Source organism: Dromaius novaehollandiae, chromosome 5 (assembly GCF_036370855.1).
Source record: "Dromaius novaehollandiae isolate bDroNov1 chromosome 5, bDroNov1.hap1, whole genome shotgun sequence".
NCBI classification, from domain to species: Eukaryota; Metazoa; Chordata; class Aves; order Casuariiformes; family Dromaiidae; genus Dromaius; species Dromaius novaehollandiae.
In genome coordinates, this window is record NC_088102.1 from 58,075,241 (window position 1) to 58,094,766 (window position 19,526).

The following is a 19,526-nucleotide window of genomic DNA, read 5'->3' on the forward strand; positions in this document are numbered from 1 at the left end:
CGGCCGTTGCCGGGGGGCGGCGGTTGGCACCTGCCGGCCGCGCGCGCGCGCCGCCAGGGCCGTTGGGTGGCTGGCGGGAGCGCGCGGCGCCTCGCGCCCCTGGCGGAGCCGCCCCGAGGACGAGCGCCGGCGCCGCGCCGCGGCGGGGCAGGACAGGACAGGACAGGACAGGAGAGGAGAGGAGAGGGCGGGCGGGCGAGCGAGCAAGTCGCTTTACAAAGCGCTCCCGGTGAGGCAGCCTCCCCGCCTCGGGGCAGGAGCCGGGGTAAGTCAGCGGCGGCGGCCGGCCGAGCCCGCTCCCGGCCGCGGCCCTGCCCGCCGCCCTCCATCTTGTCGGCGCCCCGCGGGGCCGCCGCCGCCGCGGCCGGGCCCGGTCCCGCGGCGCTGCCCCGCCGCTGACGCCACGGCGCGGAGATGCCGCGTCCCTCAGCAGGAGCGAGATGGCCCCGCCCCGGCCCCTCCAACAAAGCGCCAGCGCCTCGCTTGACACGGCCCCGCCGCGCGCTGCGCCCCGCGGCGAAATCGGCCGCGCCGCGCCGCGCCGCCCGGCCGTCCCCGCCTTCACCCCCTCCCCCCGGCGGCGGCGGCCGCCCCCCGCCCCGCTCCGCTCCGCTCCGCTCCCGCCGCCGCCGGGCCGCGGCCGCCCTTGCCCCCGTCGCAGACCTCCTCCCCTGGCGGCGCGGCGGCTCCCTGCCCCCCGGCCGCGGCGGCGGGCCCGGGCCCCAGTGCGCTCCGGCGGCGGAGGTGCATCCTGGGAAGGAGCAGCCCGACATGGGTCCCCGCCTGGCCGCCGCGCAGCCCCCGCCGCCGCGCGCCGCTCCCCCGCGCCTCCCGCCCGCCGCCGCCCGCAGCTGAGCGGCAGCGAGGGGAGGCAGGGCAGGGCAGGGCAGGGCGGGGGGCCGGGACGCGGCGGCCGGGCCCGCGCCCGCGCCGGGGAGGGGGCCGCGGCGCTGCCCGCCCCGCATGAGGCGCGGGGGGGCCGCTCCCACCCGCCCCGCTCGGTCCCCGCCGCCGCCGCCCTGCGCGCAGGGCCCCAGCGCAGCCCCCGCCGCCCCGGCCCCGCTCCCTGCCCCCATGATGGACAGGAACTACCCGCCGGCTCCCGGCTTCGCCGACCCCCTGGCCGCGGCCGCCGCGCAGCCCGCCGCCGCCTGGGCCTACGAGCGCGGCGCCGGCAGCCTCAAGCCCAGGTGAGGAGGGTCCGCCGGGGGGCTGCGCCAGGCGAGGCCGGGGCCTGGGCCGGGGCCTGGCCCGCGGGCGGCGGCGGGTCCCGTCCTGCGCGCCCCGTCCTGCGCGCCCGGGGGCCGAGCGGCGCAAGGCCGAGCGGCGGCGGCGGCGCGGCCGTTGGCCGACGGGGCCCTTGCGGCGCGGCGAGGCCCCGCGGCGGGCGGGCGGCCGGGCCGCCGCCTCGCCTCGCCTCGCCTCCCCGCGCGGGGGCACGGCCGCGGCGGGCGTGTGCGCCGCGCTGGGGCGGGCTCCCCGGCGGCCCCGGGCCCGCCGCCGCCGCGGGTGCCTGCGCGGGCGCGCCGGCGCCTCCGCTCCGCACCGCCCGGCGGCGGCGGCTCGCGCTGGGCTGCGGCGCGGGTTCAAGAGTTCACGGCTGGCGGCCTGGCTCCGCCGGGGAGCCCGGCGCCGGGCCCGGCCGCGGCGCGGCGGCGCGCGGGGGACAAAGCTGCGGCGGGGCGGCGGCGCGGGGCTCCCGGGCACCGCCGCCTGCGCCGGGAGAGGGCAGCGCCGCCGCTCTACCTTAGCCACTTGCTTCGCCTCCTTTATTTCGGTCGCGTTTCAGCCTGGTTGAGATTTGCTGACCCTTTTTTGTTCTAGATCGCTCTCTTCAGGCGTGCTGAGCCGCCTCTCAGCTAAAACTTGTTCGGGATGATTCGGTCCCGTGGAGAGTCCTTTAAAGTGCTGGGAAGTGCAAAAGATACGGGATATCTTACTGGCTTCGGGTTGCTTTTTGATTGCGTAGCTCTGCCAACACAAATGAATATATTCTGGGTGATGAGGTTTTGTTATTGCCCGCTATTTGCATCTGACGTGATGTAGCTGCAGCACCAATCTCTGGGGTATTTAAAGGTAAAAGTCTTAGGTAAAAATAGGTGTGCCTATAGATGATTTTGTATTGAGTGCTGAAAGCAGTCACACGTGTGTTCTGGTCTGTCTGATAGGATTAATAGATTATCAAGTCAGAAGGACTGCTGCAACCACCTAGTCTGATGTCTTCATAATGCAGGCCGTAGGACTTTTTCCTCAATTTGTGTTTGAAAGTAGAGCTTACGTTTGAGAAGGTATAGTTAAAATTTTCCAGCGAGGCAGTATTCAACCCAGTTCTTGGTAAAATATACTATAAATGGTTGATTTGCATTTTATTTCTTGTTTGTGATCTGAAGATGGCTACCTTCAGCTTTTAGCCACAGAATCTTGTTATAGCTTCACCGATATTGATAATCCCGCTATCATGTTTCCCCAATTATAAGTTCTTCTGAATTTTGATGAATGTGTTGCTTAATATTCTCTTTATTAAGAAAAACAAGTAAGTTTCTGAAGCTTTTTGCCAGACATTCCCTCAGTTTTCTTCTGGATCCCCTCCAATTTATTGTCATCCTTCTTGAATTCTGGACGTTGCATTTTAGAAGCAATTAAGTCAATGTTAAATAAGAAAATAATAGGACCTCCCTAGTACCGGAGTTGCTAGATTCCCTGTTTTACAGAGGAATTCAAGGACTGTTAGCTGTTTGGCTACAATGTTGCACCATAAAGCTATGTTTAGCCAAGTTCTCTTGCTTGCATGGCAAGGTGAGGTCTCTTACCTCTCTTCCTAATCTCTCTCCCTAATCATTGAATTACTTTCGGTCATGTTAAAATGTTGGTTTCAGAGGAAGTCAGTGGCACGTCCCTTTTATATCACTCTCCGTAATTTTCGGGACCTACTGAGGAACATGTCATCTATTCCTTGAGGAAGCTTTGTGTTTTCCAGGTCATTGATAAAAATCTTTAGCGTGGGACAAAGAATGGATCTGCCTGGATCTTAGAAGAAACACAACTGCTTGATGATTATTTTCTATATTCAAAAAAACCCCACTCTGGTTTCAAAACATAACTGTGATCTATTTAATAGTTTCTATATTAATTTTGTGGTTTGTGAATCTCTTAATTAAATTGGCATGCAGAACAGTACAGATACCTTACAGAAGGTTATTGGATCAATGCCTGATACCTTAACCAATCAGACTGTTAATCTAATTAAAAAAATCAAATTAGTATCACCGAATCCATTCTTGATATAACAATGTTTATGCATAGTTTAGGAAGCAATGGCAAGAAGCTCTTGCTTTAATTTCCTTTAAAGTTTCATCTTGAGGCTGTTTCGCTGATGATAAATGATATGTTTTAAAAATGTGTTGACTGAGATATTTCAACATCCCCCCCACACACACACTGTAGCAGAAGCAGGGAAGCTTGCATCAAACATAATACCTGCCTGGAGTTCTTACTTAGGGCTTATGCCAATTCAGTGAGACTTAAAATGTGGTGTACCCTGTTTTCAGTGAGATTTTAAAATTTGAACTGTATTTGTTAGAATGTTAAATTTCTTTTTGTCCTAGTGTAGGCTTGCATAGGTCTTTGTGATTCCTCTGCTACTGTAAATGTTTGTCCTGGTATGGATAGAGTCAGTTGCTCGGGAATTGGGATGCCAGAGTCTTGAGTACCACTGCCAAGGCCTGTATCAGCCTGGAAGCGAATCATGAAGATATCGATGTCCTGTAATGGAATATGTTGTCAGTATTCTAGACCTTCATTGTAGATCACTTCACATTTTTCAAAACGAAATTTTTGGTTGTGGTTGACAGGTAGTCTTCTAAACAGCTAAAGCAGCGTTAGTCTGATGTTGAATAAAAAAAAATATTTCAAGTTAATCTGGTACTTACTTGAAAAGAATTGAGCCTTTCTTTACGTGATATAGATAACGAGACTTCATTCAAGGTATTCTGATATTTATGCTGTTGCAGGCTGTGTTCCTTTGTTCAGTCTTAGTTCATCAAAATGATTTCTCCTCCCAACAAGCATTACTCCTGTCTTCCCTGCACTTAACTTCAGCCATCTGGTTTTTATCCTGCTCCTTATTTCTTGCAGGCACTGTTTTGTCTGTGCAATGGCACTGTTCCTATCAACTGAAAGGAAATGCGTGGTGGTTTATTATAAGGACATTGGTAGTAGGCCTGCTGTGACATAACTTTTCCCATAGAGTAGGAAAAGATAGTGAAATGAGGACTGGAGATGATGGAAATCACTTGAAATGAATCATCACATTACTTGAAGAGTGTTCACTACTGCTTAGGAGTATGCTTGGGCAGCACAACTAAGCCAGCTGTATGGCAGGGAGCTGAAAGGGGTTGTCCTCAGTGTCCCCCCGCTCTTATTTAGACTGTCAGCATCTTGAAGGAATTCCTGCCGAACATATTGACAGACTGCGAAGTTTGATCTTTTTCTGTAGTTGCAGGAAAACTTTACTTCCGTACTGAAACTCTCTTCTGTGGCACAGTCTAAAGCTAGTCTTGTACTGAATGGCAAATACGCGTATCACACTCGCTTGTTACTTGCTCGAGAAAAACTTGGTCTTCAAAATATGTGAAAATGCAGTAGTTTGAAAGACTGTCACAATTGCTTGGAAATAAAAATGGAGTAAGATGATGACTAATGAGGGTTCTGGTTGTTTCAGTACATGTCTGGCTTCACAATACTTCTAGGTTTCCTTTCAGAGAAGGATTTTTTGGTAGTGGAGGGAGCTGATTGTTCTTGTTTGTTTTTTACCTCAGCTCTAAGAACTGAGTCTTGTGTTATATAGGATTGGATGACAGTCATAGTTCTTTTGTTGTTACTTTAAACTTTATGGAGACTGTCATGACGTCTGATGTCTCTCCTATCTGGGTAATACTTGTCCGCCTCTGCCTTGTCCAGACAAACACTTTTTTTTTTAATATCATTTAATTGAAAAAAAGGTTCTTTGCAATAGATAACACTGACATTTGGTTAATGCAGCTTATGTTTGTAGCAGCTAATCTAAGATAACAAAGTAGTTACAGTGATCGTTCATATGGGAAGTTACCCAAGTGGGAGACTTAAACTTTCATGATACACAGGTATGATGACTTATATTTTTGCATAGCTGTCAAACGAGTGATTATTGTGACAACTCTGTGATAGTTGCGATTTAGTTAAGGCTCATCAGTTTTAAATTCTAATGGATTTTTGCCTGTCTGTATAAACTGAAGAAAATGCAGGTAAATAACATATTTTAGAAAAACAGAACTTTTTATTTTATGAAGTGCAGTTGATCTGAGAGGTAAAAACAATGTTCACTGTTAAACACATTTCCTACTATAAGTTCCCTATGGCATAATATTTCAAATTTTGAAAACTAAAGCTCGTATATTGAATATATTTAGAACAGTTGCTACTTAAAGAAAAAGGCACAGAAGGATTGAATAACTTTATAAACACATAACGAAGTAGGTCACCTTTTAATCTTACCTAAGTTATTGTCGTAGTTTAAAGTTAGAACATTTATACATACAAAATAAAGCACAAGTAGTCCATGCTGTAACACAGTTGTCTCACAGTGACTTAGTAGCTTTTGTCTATTTTTATTTATTTATCTATTTATTTATTTTAGGACTATGTTCGGTACACCCTAAAATAATAGTCCTGACAAGGTCAAAGACTGAATGAACAAAGAGGCTGAGTACATTCTTGCTGTATATGCCTCAGCTTTTCGTAGATGCAGATGTAAAGACATCTTTTAAAACATTTGCTAAGGTTTCAAAATGAGCCAAATAGGAGCTTTTGGAATTACATACCACTTAACCTGTCTAAGATTTTAATGACAACTTTTCATGAATCAGCGTTTACTGTCCTTTACTGAAGTAAGGCAGAGTGACAAAAGGCAGTGTGCAGAAGGAACAAGTTAAAACTTAGTCTGAGGGTGCAGTTACATGAGATGGCTGAACTTGCTGTTTGGGCTCAATGCTGCTGAAAGGGGCTCTCTTCCTCCTCTGGCCCATATTGGCTTTGGTGTTTGTGCAACTGCACAGGGAGCTGATTTAATTTGTTAATCCATGAGAAAACTAACCTAAGAAGGTGAATAGCTTTCTCTTGAACTGGAGGGTTGCACTGGCTTATTCATGCTGTCAGAGAGGAATCAGAGGTGGCACAAGGGGACGGCAGAGGGAGCAGGGCTAGGAGAAGGGCTGCGAGGAGCCAGCTGCCCTGGCGTGGGAGGGCAGTCTGCCCTGCAGGCTCCCAGCAGCTCTCAGGTGGGCTCAGCCCTGTCCTATAACCACCTTCAGCCAGTCTTCCACCCAAATTTTAACATCTCAAATCCCTGTGAGGAGATGCTATTAAGTATCCATGCTAGTTCAACCTTTGATGTCTCCTGAGGGTACCTGGATTGATATTTCATATGTGAGCCCTTTCCCATGGAACCAAGAACGTCACCACAGATTACTGAATATGTTTTTCTGAAAGAAATGGGCTTTGTATTCTTTCACCTGTGCAAAAAGTCATTCAGCCCCATATGTATGTCTTTCATCCTATTACTTTAAAAGTAAGCGTTTATTTTCTACAGCTAGAGAACCAACCTTTTCCTTTTGTTTCTTCTGTACTTTTGCCCACCTTTTATTTTTTTTGGAGATGCTGTTGATTCTGGCATGATGCTTTCATAGGAAGGAGGTTGTTTTTAGAAAAATCTTTGTTCCCGTTAGGAAAAAGCACCTATGACTGGATTATATTCATTCCAAACAATACTAGAGCTCTTAGAGAGAGGGTGTATTTTCCTTGGATTTTTATGATTTCTTTTATTTCGTCCAAGCATTCACAACTTTGCATGTCAAAGAGTCATTTTGTTTCCTGAGTGCCTATTCCATACGTTTAAAAGAAAAGGGTAAAATACAGTTAAAAGACAGCACATTAATGTTCTCGCTTTAAACCTTCCTTAGTAGCCCTAAGTGTGACAAAAATAGCTTTGAGCACCATGCAGAATTCAGCAGCCTTTCCAGCAAGGCATATCTTGCTGTACCATGAAAGGGACAAACAGAGAAAGGAAAATTCTTAGAATTTTTAAGCAGAAAGTAGTAATGTGCTTGGAGAGGACTGAGCTCTTAATAAGTAAGTACTAAATTTACTTATCTTTCCGGGCAGGTTTCACAGTTTTGTTTTTATTTCTGCTACTCTTTCTGTTACCTCTTTTTACATCACTTCTTTGTTTTTTTACTGTATAAACTATTATGTATCAATGGGCATTCTTACAGTTGCTTGAGTGTGTCTTCAAAACAATGTGACCATAGGTTAAAATGAACAGGGGTGAAGAATTTTTATTCCTCAATACCTGCATACTTGCACTCCTTTATTCCAAAACAATTGAGCAAGAACCTATATATGTTTGGACAAGCTTTTATTTGCCCAGATTGCTTTTCTAGTTTTTCATCTTCCTTTTACATGCCTGCCACTCTCGTTCGCTTAAGACTTGTGTAAGTTTAGCCAATTAGACTAAGCAGGAAGAAGGCAACCTTAGGCACCCTTATCTTAGAGTAATAGTATTTACATAGGAAGATGCTAAGGAATATTTATTCCTCAATAACTCAATGAGTTATACTTCCGCCTGTCGGAGGTGTGGATTTCACTGGAGGTAGCTGCCTTTTCACCTAGCAATATTGTGTGAGAAGAGTTTGAGGACTTTGGCTGTTTGTCTAGCATTTCCAGATGTCTGGAAACTTTGAAAGCTTTTGGACGTCCAGAAAATGCTAGACAAATAGCCACTGCACATACATAATACGTATGCAATCAAGCTGATGTTTCTTGGACATATTGAATGTACTGGGGTGTGCTGCACGTTTCATGTTGCACTTTTTTCTGTCCAGGAAATCCCTTTTAGAAATATGGCAACTTAGTGTTTCACACCACATCCTGTTTACTTTCTCTCTTCTTCGTGTCAAAAATTCCAGTACTAGACAGTGAATAATCCTTCGATTCCTATGCTCCTCCTGTTTCATTATTCTCTACTGAGTCTGCCAAGGATAGCATTTCTAATACTTTTTTTCTTGATTGTGAACATTTGCTCTTTTGCTATAATAAGAGTGATCCTAGAAAACTAACTCCTTAAGCCTCTGAACAGCAACCATTTGTTAAATAATTTCAGTTCTTGCTGGAGCTGGTGACCTGGAGGTTACCAATGCTCTGAGCCACTGAAGAGAGCTGAGATTTTTTTCTGATCCTTTTTCCTCTAAAACTCCCTTTTGTTGTTCTTTTTAAAGGAGAATACAAGTTTTTTTCACCAATTAAAGCAATTTTATAGTTTGTGTGTGTGTACCATTTTGATCCCTATTAATACTTGTTTGTGTTTAGACATCTGCCTGAAAGTCAGAAAATCTTGCATGAAATCTATACCTGGGGCATATTTAAGGAATTTGTTTTATATAGCAAAGTTTTTCCCATCTCAAAATAAATGGCATGCAGTTCTAACCATTTTTCTACAGTTTCGAACAGTGCACGTTTTTCTAGTTGAAGTGTTCAGAAGCAACCAGCTTCATGTAAATGATGATGTTTTCAGCTAAATACTAGCTCTATTGACAACATGGTAGCCAGGGTGCTCTTTGGAAGATTAGAGATGTAGGTTTAAAACTGTTTTAGGATGAAGAAGAGCTAAGTTCATGGGCTATGCCAATTTTTCCTGTAAAAGTAGAGAGCAGCACCTTCTTATATTTTCTTTCATGAACAGGACTCTTGTTGCTGTGTTTTATGAACTGCATGTCGTTAATATGTTAATCTGTTCTGAGCATAACTCCTAAATTGGGACAGAAGTGGTGTTAGTCAAAGGGGATACCTCTTTATTGAATCTAGAGGGGGTCAGATGAGCTGCTTAGCCTCCTTAGCGTGTTATGGGACTGGGAAAATGCTGTACCAGGAGTCTGGGCCTACTGGAAAACTTAGAGAGTATTTAGTTACCAAGAATTGTAGGCTCTGCGGATTAGCAAGGATACTAGGGTTTGCATTCCTAAATTTAAGCGGTATATGGATGCCTACCTTCTATGTAAGTTCTTCTGTCACCCTGTGCCTTAAAGCCTGATTTTCAGAATGGCTTAGTATGTTGCACACGGCGCTCTTAAAAGTGTTAGCTTTGTGAAGCATTGAGAAATTGACTCTTTTTTCAGTACCAGATGCTTTAAACTCTGTTTCCAGTTGTGACAGTTGGCCTCTTCAGAAAATCTGAGTAGGTTATTGTTTGTGCCTTTGTTTCCCTAGTTTAAACTAGGAGATATTTCACGGGTTACATAACTATAAAGCACTTGGAGATTTGGTGATGAAAATAGTAATTGCTTAAACTTAAGATGGCTCTGTCAGTTGGTAGGACGTATATATTTGTGCCTCTTACCTCTTTTGTGATTAATATCTCAACTTCAGGATTATGTTAGCACAGTGCTTTCCTTATAATTGGAAAGTAAGAGACTTATTAAGAAATGGGGTATCAAATGTACCTATAGTGTCCTGAAGATAATACTCAGCTTGACATAAATTATGGCACCGTAATACTGGTGGGAGGAGGAGGGTTGTGAGGCATCTTAATAGCTGAAATGGGTTTTATTTTTAATAAAGCAGTCATGTGACTGAGCCACATCTTGAGATAATGAGCTGATCTTTATATTTTGAAACAAAATTTTATTACTAAAATTAATGAAAATTTTTTTGTGCATATCCTGGCTATCCATAATGGAAGATTTTGCTGTGTGCTCAACCATTATGCTAGGATGATCTTGAGAAGAGATTCAAGTGTTTCAAACTAAGCTTTTAACAATATAATAGTAGCAGATAGTAGAGAAAAAGTGCTAGATTTCTGTTACTGTCCCTTATAAAAATCTTTAAAATTATAAGTAAAATATACTCCATAGGAGCTAAGTGTTGTTATCTCCATGCTGCATAAAGAGAAAGTTCTTTGGTAGAGAAAATGTAAGCAAAGAGGATAAATAAATGCAGTGACAAAATAATCCAATGCCCCAAAAGGCATCAAAATCAAAAGGTGGGAAAAGAAGGGCTGCAGTTCTTAGCATGGTATGAACTACGCAAGCCTTAACTGATATTTGCTTTTCCTCAGGGAACAGTAGAGTAGAAGCTGTCAGGGAAGGTGTGTGAACCCCCAAAACACTGTGTGACAAATAGATGGCTTTACATTTTTTCTGACACTGCATAATAATCTAAATTGAGCAGTGAATGTGGGCTTATCAGTGTGTTTAGATGTGGGGAGTGGCAATACTGAATTAATGAGGAAGTCAGAGTTAGACTTCAGTTTTGAGAGTGGGAATACGGAAGACTCCTCTCCAAAAGGAGAGGAAAAGGTCTTGAAGTCTTAAGAAGTACATTAAGATGTCAAAATCATCATTATTTTAGAACACTTCTGGCAGGGTCTAGCCTCTGTTAAAATAGAAAAGGGGGGAAAAGTGGATATGGCTCCTACGTAAAGAGCCTCTTATCTAGTACTGTGCTCTGTGGTCAGTTTTATTCACAGTGTGAATAGCCTGGCAGCATGCAGGCTCTACCTCCAGTTCCTGCATCTTTGCTCCTGGCTGTACAGGACAGAGCCTGGGAAACTGGATGCTCCCTCAGCCTCTGGGTTCCTGCTAGTGGGCTGGTGGTTTGGGAGTTTCACATCTACCATTAAAGGGCCTTGGGAATTTGAAGTAGTTCATCTTAGTATTGTAACTCTAATTTAAAATACCTTGCGCCTCTTAAATTCTTTTTGCTTTTTGTAGTGTATCTGGTTTTGTAAACCCAATCTTATTTAAGTTGCTTTGGTTAGGTTACTGAGAATTTTAGTCAAAGCCAAGAGAAGTGGTAGTGATTTTTGCCAATTTTGATGAAGAAAAAAACTGATGATTTTTTTGTTAAATATACTGCATTTCAAACACAGATAACAGCAGTGAAAGATCATTTAGATTGTGTATCTTAAAAAAAAATAAATAATCATATGGCAATTTGTCAAGTCTTTTTGTGTTTTCAGCTGAGGTTGAAGTTTGTAAAATGCTCATTTCTATCTGAATTTTAATTTTCACATACATAGTTTCAAGACATAGTTTAACTGATTTTATGAAGATGGAATTATATTTGTCTTTGTTATTAAGAACTCTGCAGGTTACTTAAATCAGACAAGTCAGCACTTGCATTCAGGTATTGAAGTACCAGTAAGACTATTTTGGCTTTCCTTAAGGGCTGTAATTTTTTTTTTTTTTTTTTTTTTTTTTTGTTAAGGATCAAGTATAAAGAGTTCAGGCACATTAACATGGAAATAAAATGGAGACAAACTTTTTTTTGCCATGAAATCTTTTTCTTTTCTTAAGGTATGACATGTATTCAGTTAAAGAATCCCATGAGCAGCATGAAATTTTGCTCATTCAGCCAATTCACTGTATATAATTCATTTCTACCTCCCAATTTCTTTCTTAGAAACTCATATCTCAGCCCTTGGAAAGTAAAGAAATAGCATTTTTGCTCTCAAGTACCTTGAGGCAGTCTTCCCTCCAAGTCGTGAGGGTCTCAGTCATGCTTTTGCTGGCATGAGAACAGAAGCAGGAACTTCATCTTTAATGAAAGAGTGAAGGGTGATTGCCTTTAATCTAGAATGCATGAAATTGTAACACATCAAATATATGGTCTATAGTGACTTTAAAGGGTACAAGTGTGGCGTAACCAGCAGAGAGAAGATTACAGATAAAATAATACTGCTCTATATAGTACTCTAATACCATACTATTGGAGTCTAATTCTGTATTTCCTGTCTTTCTAAACATTCTATCTTGAAGAATAATATTGTTGAAGCATTTGTAATTCCTTAAAATATTGATTCCTATTTATTTTGTATGTGATAATTCAAGAAAAAGCCAGGCAAATACTGAAGATCTATAATGTTAGGTGCAGTAACTTCCTTAAGGATCATTCTAGGTACCTTAGGATACATAAAAACTTTAGGGTGCTCTTCTACTCATTTCTCAATGGTGGATTTAATTTTTCAAATAGCAGAGTTTTTCTCTTTTGCCTCGTGGATACTCTACTGTTCTAGATTTGTAAATATTCTTTCCCTTTGTGGAAATGTCAGTTGAATCTTCAAATGTTAAGAACTCTCTTTTCTTGCATCATCTAATGGAAGAATGAAGGGGGTTAGATACAGGGAGGAGTCAGGTTGCCAAATTTTCCTGAACCTGCTGACATTTGGAAGCTTTGAACCAACTTTGTTCTTGCAGTGTCCGTTTTTTTTAATGTGTGAAACTGGAAAATATACGTGAAAAATCACATAGTGCATACATGTCTAAATATTTTGTACTGAAATGAGTTGGAAGACAAACATCAGGGCTGAACAAGGAGTGTATTTTCCTTTTATTGGAATTAATTACTAAAACATTTTCTGTTCTCTGTATGGGCTTGCTTTTAACGTTTCAGAAGTGAGTTGGGCTATCAGCTGGACAAGGCTATTTTAATATTGTTAACAGTATTAAACTGGTTTATGTAACAGGTTTCATTCTAGGCAAATCTCTTTGTCCTTTATGATTTTGCTTTCTTAGAGTCTTTTTTTAAAAAAAAAACAAAAGACCAAACCCATTTTTGGATGAAATATATATACACCTATAATATTGCTTTTTAATTTCATTTTGTACTGGAGAATAAATGAACTCTAGTTGTTGATTTACATTCTAATTAGACTATAGCAAACTACTGTGAACTCAGTTGCTGATAGAATGAGCACCTGAAGTGCTTGCTAGCTAAAAGCCCCTGTGGTTTTTCATTTGCCTTCTGTTTCATCCATGTTACGTTCAAGTAATGTTCCCAAGTAATACTCTTCTTTTCTGCCTCCATGGGATGCTGTGAGTAAAGGAAAATTAACAAAGATAAATATTTAAACAAATCTAATACTAAATCTGATATTAAAACAATTCTAGGTATGAAGCTGCCAACAGTTAATGCAACCTGGAACTGTATTTTACATGTGTAAAATCAAACATACTGGCTAAAGAGAGATGTAAGTTGTAAACATAAATTTATGTATACCTTTCCTATATTTAGAAAGAAGAGTATTTTTAATATTTAGAAATGAGTTTGCTTGTTGTGTGGTATTTGGATCTTAAAAGGCTTTGTTTTCAGCCTCTAAATAGAAGTGACTGTTGGATAGTTAAAGAGGTAGTTGAAGAGAGATTCCTTTTCAAAGTGCCTAAGCTTTCGGGTAAAAGGTTAAATGTGTGTATTTTCTTAATATAATAATTTAATTACAGTGCTTTGAGTAATATTTCTCATCTTTAGCATATATCTCAAGTCAGGTAAAAAGCAAAGTATCAATTTTTAGGTATTTCCTTGTCAGCATGAGGATATCACTGTATTGTTATCTCTGTTTTGGTGATGTAATTAAAAACAACTTGTGTGCCTAGTCACACAGCAGTCCGTCTTCTCGCAGGAGTCAGGGAACTGTTCTTGTTTTCAGTAAGTTGGAAATAGGCTGCCCAAAAATAAAATCAAATTGTTACTCACATTTGCTTCAAATCTGATCATTTGTATAGTGCATGCTGGGTTGTTGCTTTTTGTTTTGTTCCATTTGATTATTTTGGATTTCAGGCATGTTAGTCGGAGAGCTTTGTTGCATTTTATTGACATGGTGGGAGTCTGAGATTGAAGCAGGGGGTAGAGCTTTCTGTCTCAGTAACACATCAGCATTAGGAGTCTGAATTTTACTGGGATCAGTAGGAGTTTCCTGTGTAACTACTTATCTTTTAGGTGTCCAGTTTCACTTTCAGCATGGCCTTTGCAGTTTGAATATTTTGAAAATGCTATGTCATTTTAAAGTTTTTTTTAAATGATTTTCCTTTATATCAGAGGCTAAAGTTATAATTGCTAAAGAAAAAAAAGAAGTTACTGCACCCAGAAATATCTTTGCTTGTTAAAAGTCCTGGTCAATTTTCATATAAGCATTATAGGTTTGCCTAAGGTATGAATAGCTGCTCAGTCATTAAACCTTAAAAAATTTTTTTTCTAAGAATTGCCAGTTCTAATGAAAATTGATCCGGAATAGTAAGTAGAAAGATTAGAAAGAACAACCTTTTCCTATATAAGAATGCTTTTTGGATAAAATGTTAAGTAATCTAAAACACTTGTTTAAAGTATTTTTCTTTCTGTTTTTAATTCTGTAAAGATGCTTAGGAAAGCAAGGTATCACTTGTGTAAAGTGCAACTCACATAATTGTGTTGGCAGGTAAGGAGGGCAATATAACTCATTAACCTGTTGTATTTGGAGACCTAAATTCATATGAAAATATTATATTGAAGAATGCTGTGGAAGTAATAGATGTAGAAAAAACAGAAATATAAACAGATACATGGACAGTTAATTCAGGAAAGGCTTACGACTGGGAAACAGCAAGGAGTGTTAAGTCAAGATGGAGGTATTTTAGTAACAAGTGTAAAGACTATAAATTCTCTGCCAGAAATGTTATCGGAAGAGGTAATACCTTCTGGTAGACCAACTGATACAGCTCAAAAAAACCCAGATTAACTTTTCAGTAATTTCACTTTGATTGGCAAAGGATTTTTTTGATCACATTATTACAGCAAAAACAAATAATGATAGCTCTTCATAGGACATCTCTGAAAGGAGATACTTAATTAAAATATTATATTAAAATTGAGTGGACCTTTTCAATGAAAAATACTTTTAGAGGAAACTGTTTTCCCAATTTGTATGCTTTCCATAGCACTTTCTAGCAGTTATCACTCCACTGTGCAGTTAATTATGCCAATAGAAATGAGAAATCACAGTCATGTATCTGGCTAAGGGCAAAATATTTTTGGAGCACTGTAGTAACTAATTAGAACAAACAACAAAGTACCAAGTAATATTAATGTGTGTCTTCAGTAAGTAAATGAATATTTCAGTACAAGTGAGAGCTCTTGTGGAATTTTAACAAGAAGTTAGAAAAAAAAGTACAAATGACTAGATAGCTATAATGTTATTTGCCGCACTTAATGCATTTTTGATGTGCGAATTGCATGTTTTGTAAGTTCATCTGTTTAAAAATGAAACTTTATAAAAAGAATCCCCGAGGCTGTAATCTTCTTTCAGCTTGTTGTGCTTGCGTTTAGGATAAGCTTATGTAAACCGAAGGCATATATGCAGGTTTTTCGAGATAAGAATCTACATTCCAGCAGCAAGTAATTATACAATAAACAATTAACTGTTCTAATAAATGCAATGTTTTCATTGAAAGACAGATTCATTTTTGACGTTGCGGTTGCATTAACTATGACCTGGGAGTTTTGGGGGAAAAAACATAGCAACCATCATCAGATACTTTGAATAATCTCATGATAGAAATAAATAAAGCTGTATTTTGTTCAAGTAGCCCTATTAGAATTTTGCAATTCTATTAACTAATGAGATTTTTGAGATACTAGAGCTAAAGGTTGTTTTATATCCAGTGTTAATTCTAGTGTTCTCTTTGTTACGAAGGCTATATCTGCATCTCTTTTGCAAGAGTAATCATTCAAAATGTTCCACCTTATGTCTACAAGCTAACGTGTTAGGCTGTCTTGTAGTCTTGGAGCATGCTGTAAGTAAGGGGTTTATTGGAAGGGAGTAAAGAGGGGGAAATGAATTGCAGTCTTCACCAAAGGACCAGAATAAATACAAATTTTTAAAAATAGTCATTTTTAAATCTGCAAATTTCCCAGTGGGTAATTTTGGCTAGAAATTCATCCACTTTTTGAATGTGAACTTCTACTATACGATGCAAGAGAAGGGATGATGCAAAATTGTTTGCTGTAGTCTGTACCAACCTTTGTGGGTGTCTCACCGCCTCAGGAAGGATATTTGTCACAAAGCGTAGCCTAGAGCATCACTGCAAAGCTAAACATGCCTCTCTTTTCCTAAAAATACATGAAACAGGAAAAGAAAGCTATTTCACAGTGTAAGTGATATATTTAGTATGGCTTCTTAGTTTACCTTTTAAACGCAAATGAGGGGGGAAGGTCAGCATCATATGCTTTTATACATGTAAATGCTTTAAAAAACTTCACGATAAAATTAAGGAGAACTTCTTACAGATGGAAAGATTTCATAAGATCAGCATTTGTGTCACAAGGATGATTCTTGCTAATAATGCATGCCCAACTCAAATTGAGGATCAGTTTAGAAAAGTATTTTCAGGTGTAGCATACTTCTATTAAAAAAATGTGAAGAAAACATCATATGTGGTAAGGTTTATTTAGTTTTTCTATCCATGCAAATTTGTCTATTTAAAAAAAGCCTCCACCTTAACTTAAAAAATTTGTCTCGTAAATATAACTTGCATTTAGGCTTTATTATATGCCTTGCACAAATGTGTGTCTTATATGTGTTATGTACAGAATGCAGTTGTATTTTTGTCTGGAAATGTTAGAAGTTTTAGTATACTAGACTAAAAGATAACCCACAGTATCATACAGTTACTCTTGCCGATTGTTCATAATAATGATGCAAATCAGTACAAATTTCCTTCAGTGTTTAATATGTCAGGTGTTGGTCATGGTGTTGAACCATGCAAAAATTTATGGTCAATAAGATAAGCACATTGATATGCCCACACTGAATGGAGATTTGGTGATTCTTGAAAAGGTAGTTACTACTGTGAATAGTTGTTAAAGTGCCAGGTAGCGAGTGCAACTGATAAATGCAACAGCTGGGGTTTTTTGTTTGCTTGTTTTTTAAAGAATTTTAATTCCTTCCTTAGTCTGGCATGCTGGCTATGTGAGCACTCCTGTGCTATAAGTAGATAAAATGGAAAATGGATCCACTGTTAATAGATCACAGACACAGAAATTTATCTAAAACCTAGTGTCCCTTATAGGCAAGTGTAGAAGTTGCAGCACTCTTAACTGGCTCATCAGATCTGCTCTGCCTACTCTTGTCATCTTAATGAAAATGAAGCAAATGCAGTAGCGTTGCCAATTTTTTTTTATTATTTGGTGACTTCTATAAAAGTTTCCCATGATGTCATGATTCCTGGCATCAAAAGTTCAGTTTTTCCCTTATGCTGAGTGACTGCCCCCTCATCCCAGGGGATCAAAGAGGGTACGTGAAGTCTCCTGCACAGCAGTCAGCAGGGAGAGGACAGCAGTGAGTTTGGCGGTGGTTGGGTTTTTTTGGAGGAGAGGGGAGGTGTTTTGTTTTTGCATCTGCTTACAATTGAATTTTGAACTTGAAGCAATCTCGCGTGCGCGCTGTAGTAAGTGGCAGCTACCTTTAAACATAACATCCAAAAGGCAATAAAAAAGAAGGTAGAATATCATTAGTTCTTCAATCACATTGGCTTTCATTTTTTTCCATTTGATAGGTGTTAGCTTTTTTGGTTTTGACTTCTGAATGTTTGGAGTTGACAATACTGTATCAGGCAAATCAGAACCACTAGCAGCTCTGCAGATCACAGAGAGCTGAGCCTATGGAAGCTTGAAAGCTTTGGGATTTTGTTCTGCTTCCCCCTCCCTTTTTTGTATTTTGAGTTGGAAAACATTAGCACTTTTGTCTAGTTCTTAATGTTCCTTGGTATTAAATCTGCATTTCTTTATTTTCTACATTCTTGCTTTTGCATGGACACAGACACTGTATATCTTCAGTTTGCTTCCGTAAGCCTGATTAAACCATCATGTAAAAATAGATGACTCTTTCAAAACTTTAAATAAAAATTGTAGATCATTAACGTGCATTTAATGCTAGGAGGCCTGAAGAATGAGATTTGTCATTATGAGAGCTATTGCTCTCATTACCAATTTTGTTATAAACATACTGAAATGAACAAAATCTTTAAAGCACACTAGTGTTCCTGAGGCTTCCTAGTCATTCCAGCATTTGTATTAAATGTGATCTTGTAAGTTTAAATGGAGTCAGAAATTGAAATGTTAGAATGGGCATGTATTTGTAGTTGTCTGCTTGTGCAGATTTTAAATCAGTAAAACATTACAGAACATGTCCATCCACTGTTTCTGACAGTTGAACTAAAGAAACCTCACCTTTTCTGAACTAATCCTTTGCAGAATTTTCTGTGATGAACTTTGACTTTTCTTTGGCTAGTTAGGTTTCATAATTTTTTTAAACAGTTTTAGTGACATCCTGGCATCTCACATGTGTCAGATCTTGGGCTTCCCCCCCCCCCCCCCCCCCCCATATTTCTAAAAGTTTTTGGCTTGTAGTCAGGGTTTCATAGTTGTACCTTGTTTCTCTAGCTGTATGTTTTTGTTCATAATGTTTAATTTTTTCCTTAGCTTAAGCTATGGAGGAGGACATCCATCACATTCAGAAACAGAACTTCTTCACAGACAGACATATACAGCTTCTCATCAGCTTCCTGGATACTCTGCTACACACCATCCTACTGGTAACTGCCCATATCATGAGATTTCAGCTTAAATAGCTGAATAAAAAACTGTTACGTAATTTTAAGTTAATGGATTTTTTATTTGGAGGGAGTTTGTTGTGCAGATGGTGGCAAATTCTATTAGAAAAGCTGAGTTTGTAGTAGAGAGATAACAATTAGTTGCTAACTTTTGTCAAAATATTTTCATAAATGCATGTTAAAAAAGGAAGATATAAAGGGGTGTTATGCTTTATAAATTATTGTTTGTTTTTAAAGAAACTCCTGCATTTTTTTGTTTGAAATACAGCTTTTCAGATTTTGGCCTATGCATAAGGGCCAAATGTTAAGTATGTCTCAAAGCTAGCTGCTGAAATTGTGCCAATTCTTTTAGTCTGAAGCAGATAGAAAAAATAATACAAGTTGGAACACACTGTTGCTAGTACTTACATGTACAAACTAAGATGTAGTGCTGTGGGGGAAAAGTTAAAATTTACTTTAAATATAGTAGCAGGTTAAGCTGTGTTAGATCTACAACCGGATCTGTCCATGATCCTGATGGTATCCTTTCTCCATGTCAGCGCAAGGCAGGGCATGATCTCTTCCCCTTCACTTTGCAAACCAAGGGAAAGATACTTCAGCTCATCGGCTGGGGAGAGTCTGTGTGGCTTGGCCAGGTCCTTGATAAAGACAAAGGAGAGTCAGAACTGCAGGGGATATTTCAGAGTGCAGGCCCTGCAGTCCTGACATAAACTCAGTTACTCAAACTGTGTGATCAAACCAGTGTTTTCTATCTAGCCCCCTGCCTTTGAAGGGTATGGGCAACAGTCGTTGAAGCAAGAAATGCAACCAAAAATCTTTTTCTTGTGTCGGCCTTGGTCCCACAGAGAAATCCAAACTGTTACAATTTGCCCAAAGGGGGAAAAGATTGATACAGAGAAGTCAAACCTATTTTTGAAGGATTTCTGTAATGTGTAAATAGTTCATGTAAAAAGTGGAACCGGAAGAATCCTCAGATGAAAGAAGAGTTTGTACTGGTAGACTGAAATATTGTTTCAAAGCATATTTGACTTCCATTTACTACTAGCTTTTAAAATGTAGCCTCAAGTTTCAATTTAC

The 19,526-nt window shown here is 40.8% G+C and overlaps 1 protein-coding gene across 5 annotated transcripts in view; it reads left to right on the forward strand.

The window, feature by feature from the left end:
- The first annotated feature begins 136 nt into the window (after window positions 1–136).
- Window positions 137–19,526, forward strand: part of QSER1 (glutamine and serine rich 1) — a 45,562-nt gene continuing 26,172 nt past the window's right edge. For 2 of the 5 annotated variants that reach the window (XM_064512912.1, XM_064512913.1), the window contains exons 1-2: window positions 137–265; window positions 18,319–18,431. Coding sequence is in view for 3 of the 5 variants with exons in the window: in XM_064512909.1 (XP_064368979.1) it covers window positions 964–1,190; window positions 18,319–18,431 (340 nt within the window). In the remaining 2 variants the exon portion in view is untranslated. Of the gene's footprint in view, window positions 266–587; window positions 1,191–14,305; window positions 17,177–18,318; window positions 18,432–19,526 lie in introns of those variants that run through there. The other 3 variants (XM_064512909.1, XM_064512911.1, XM_064512910.1) reach the window with 3 other exon arrangements.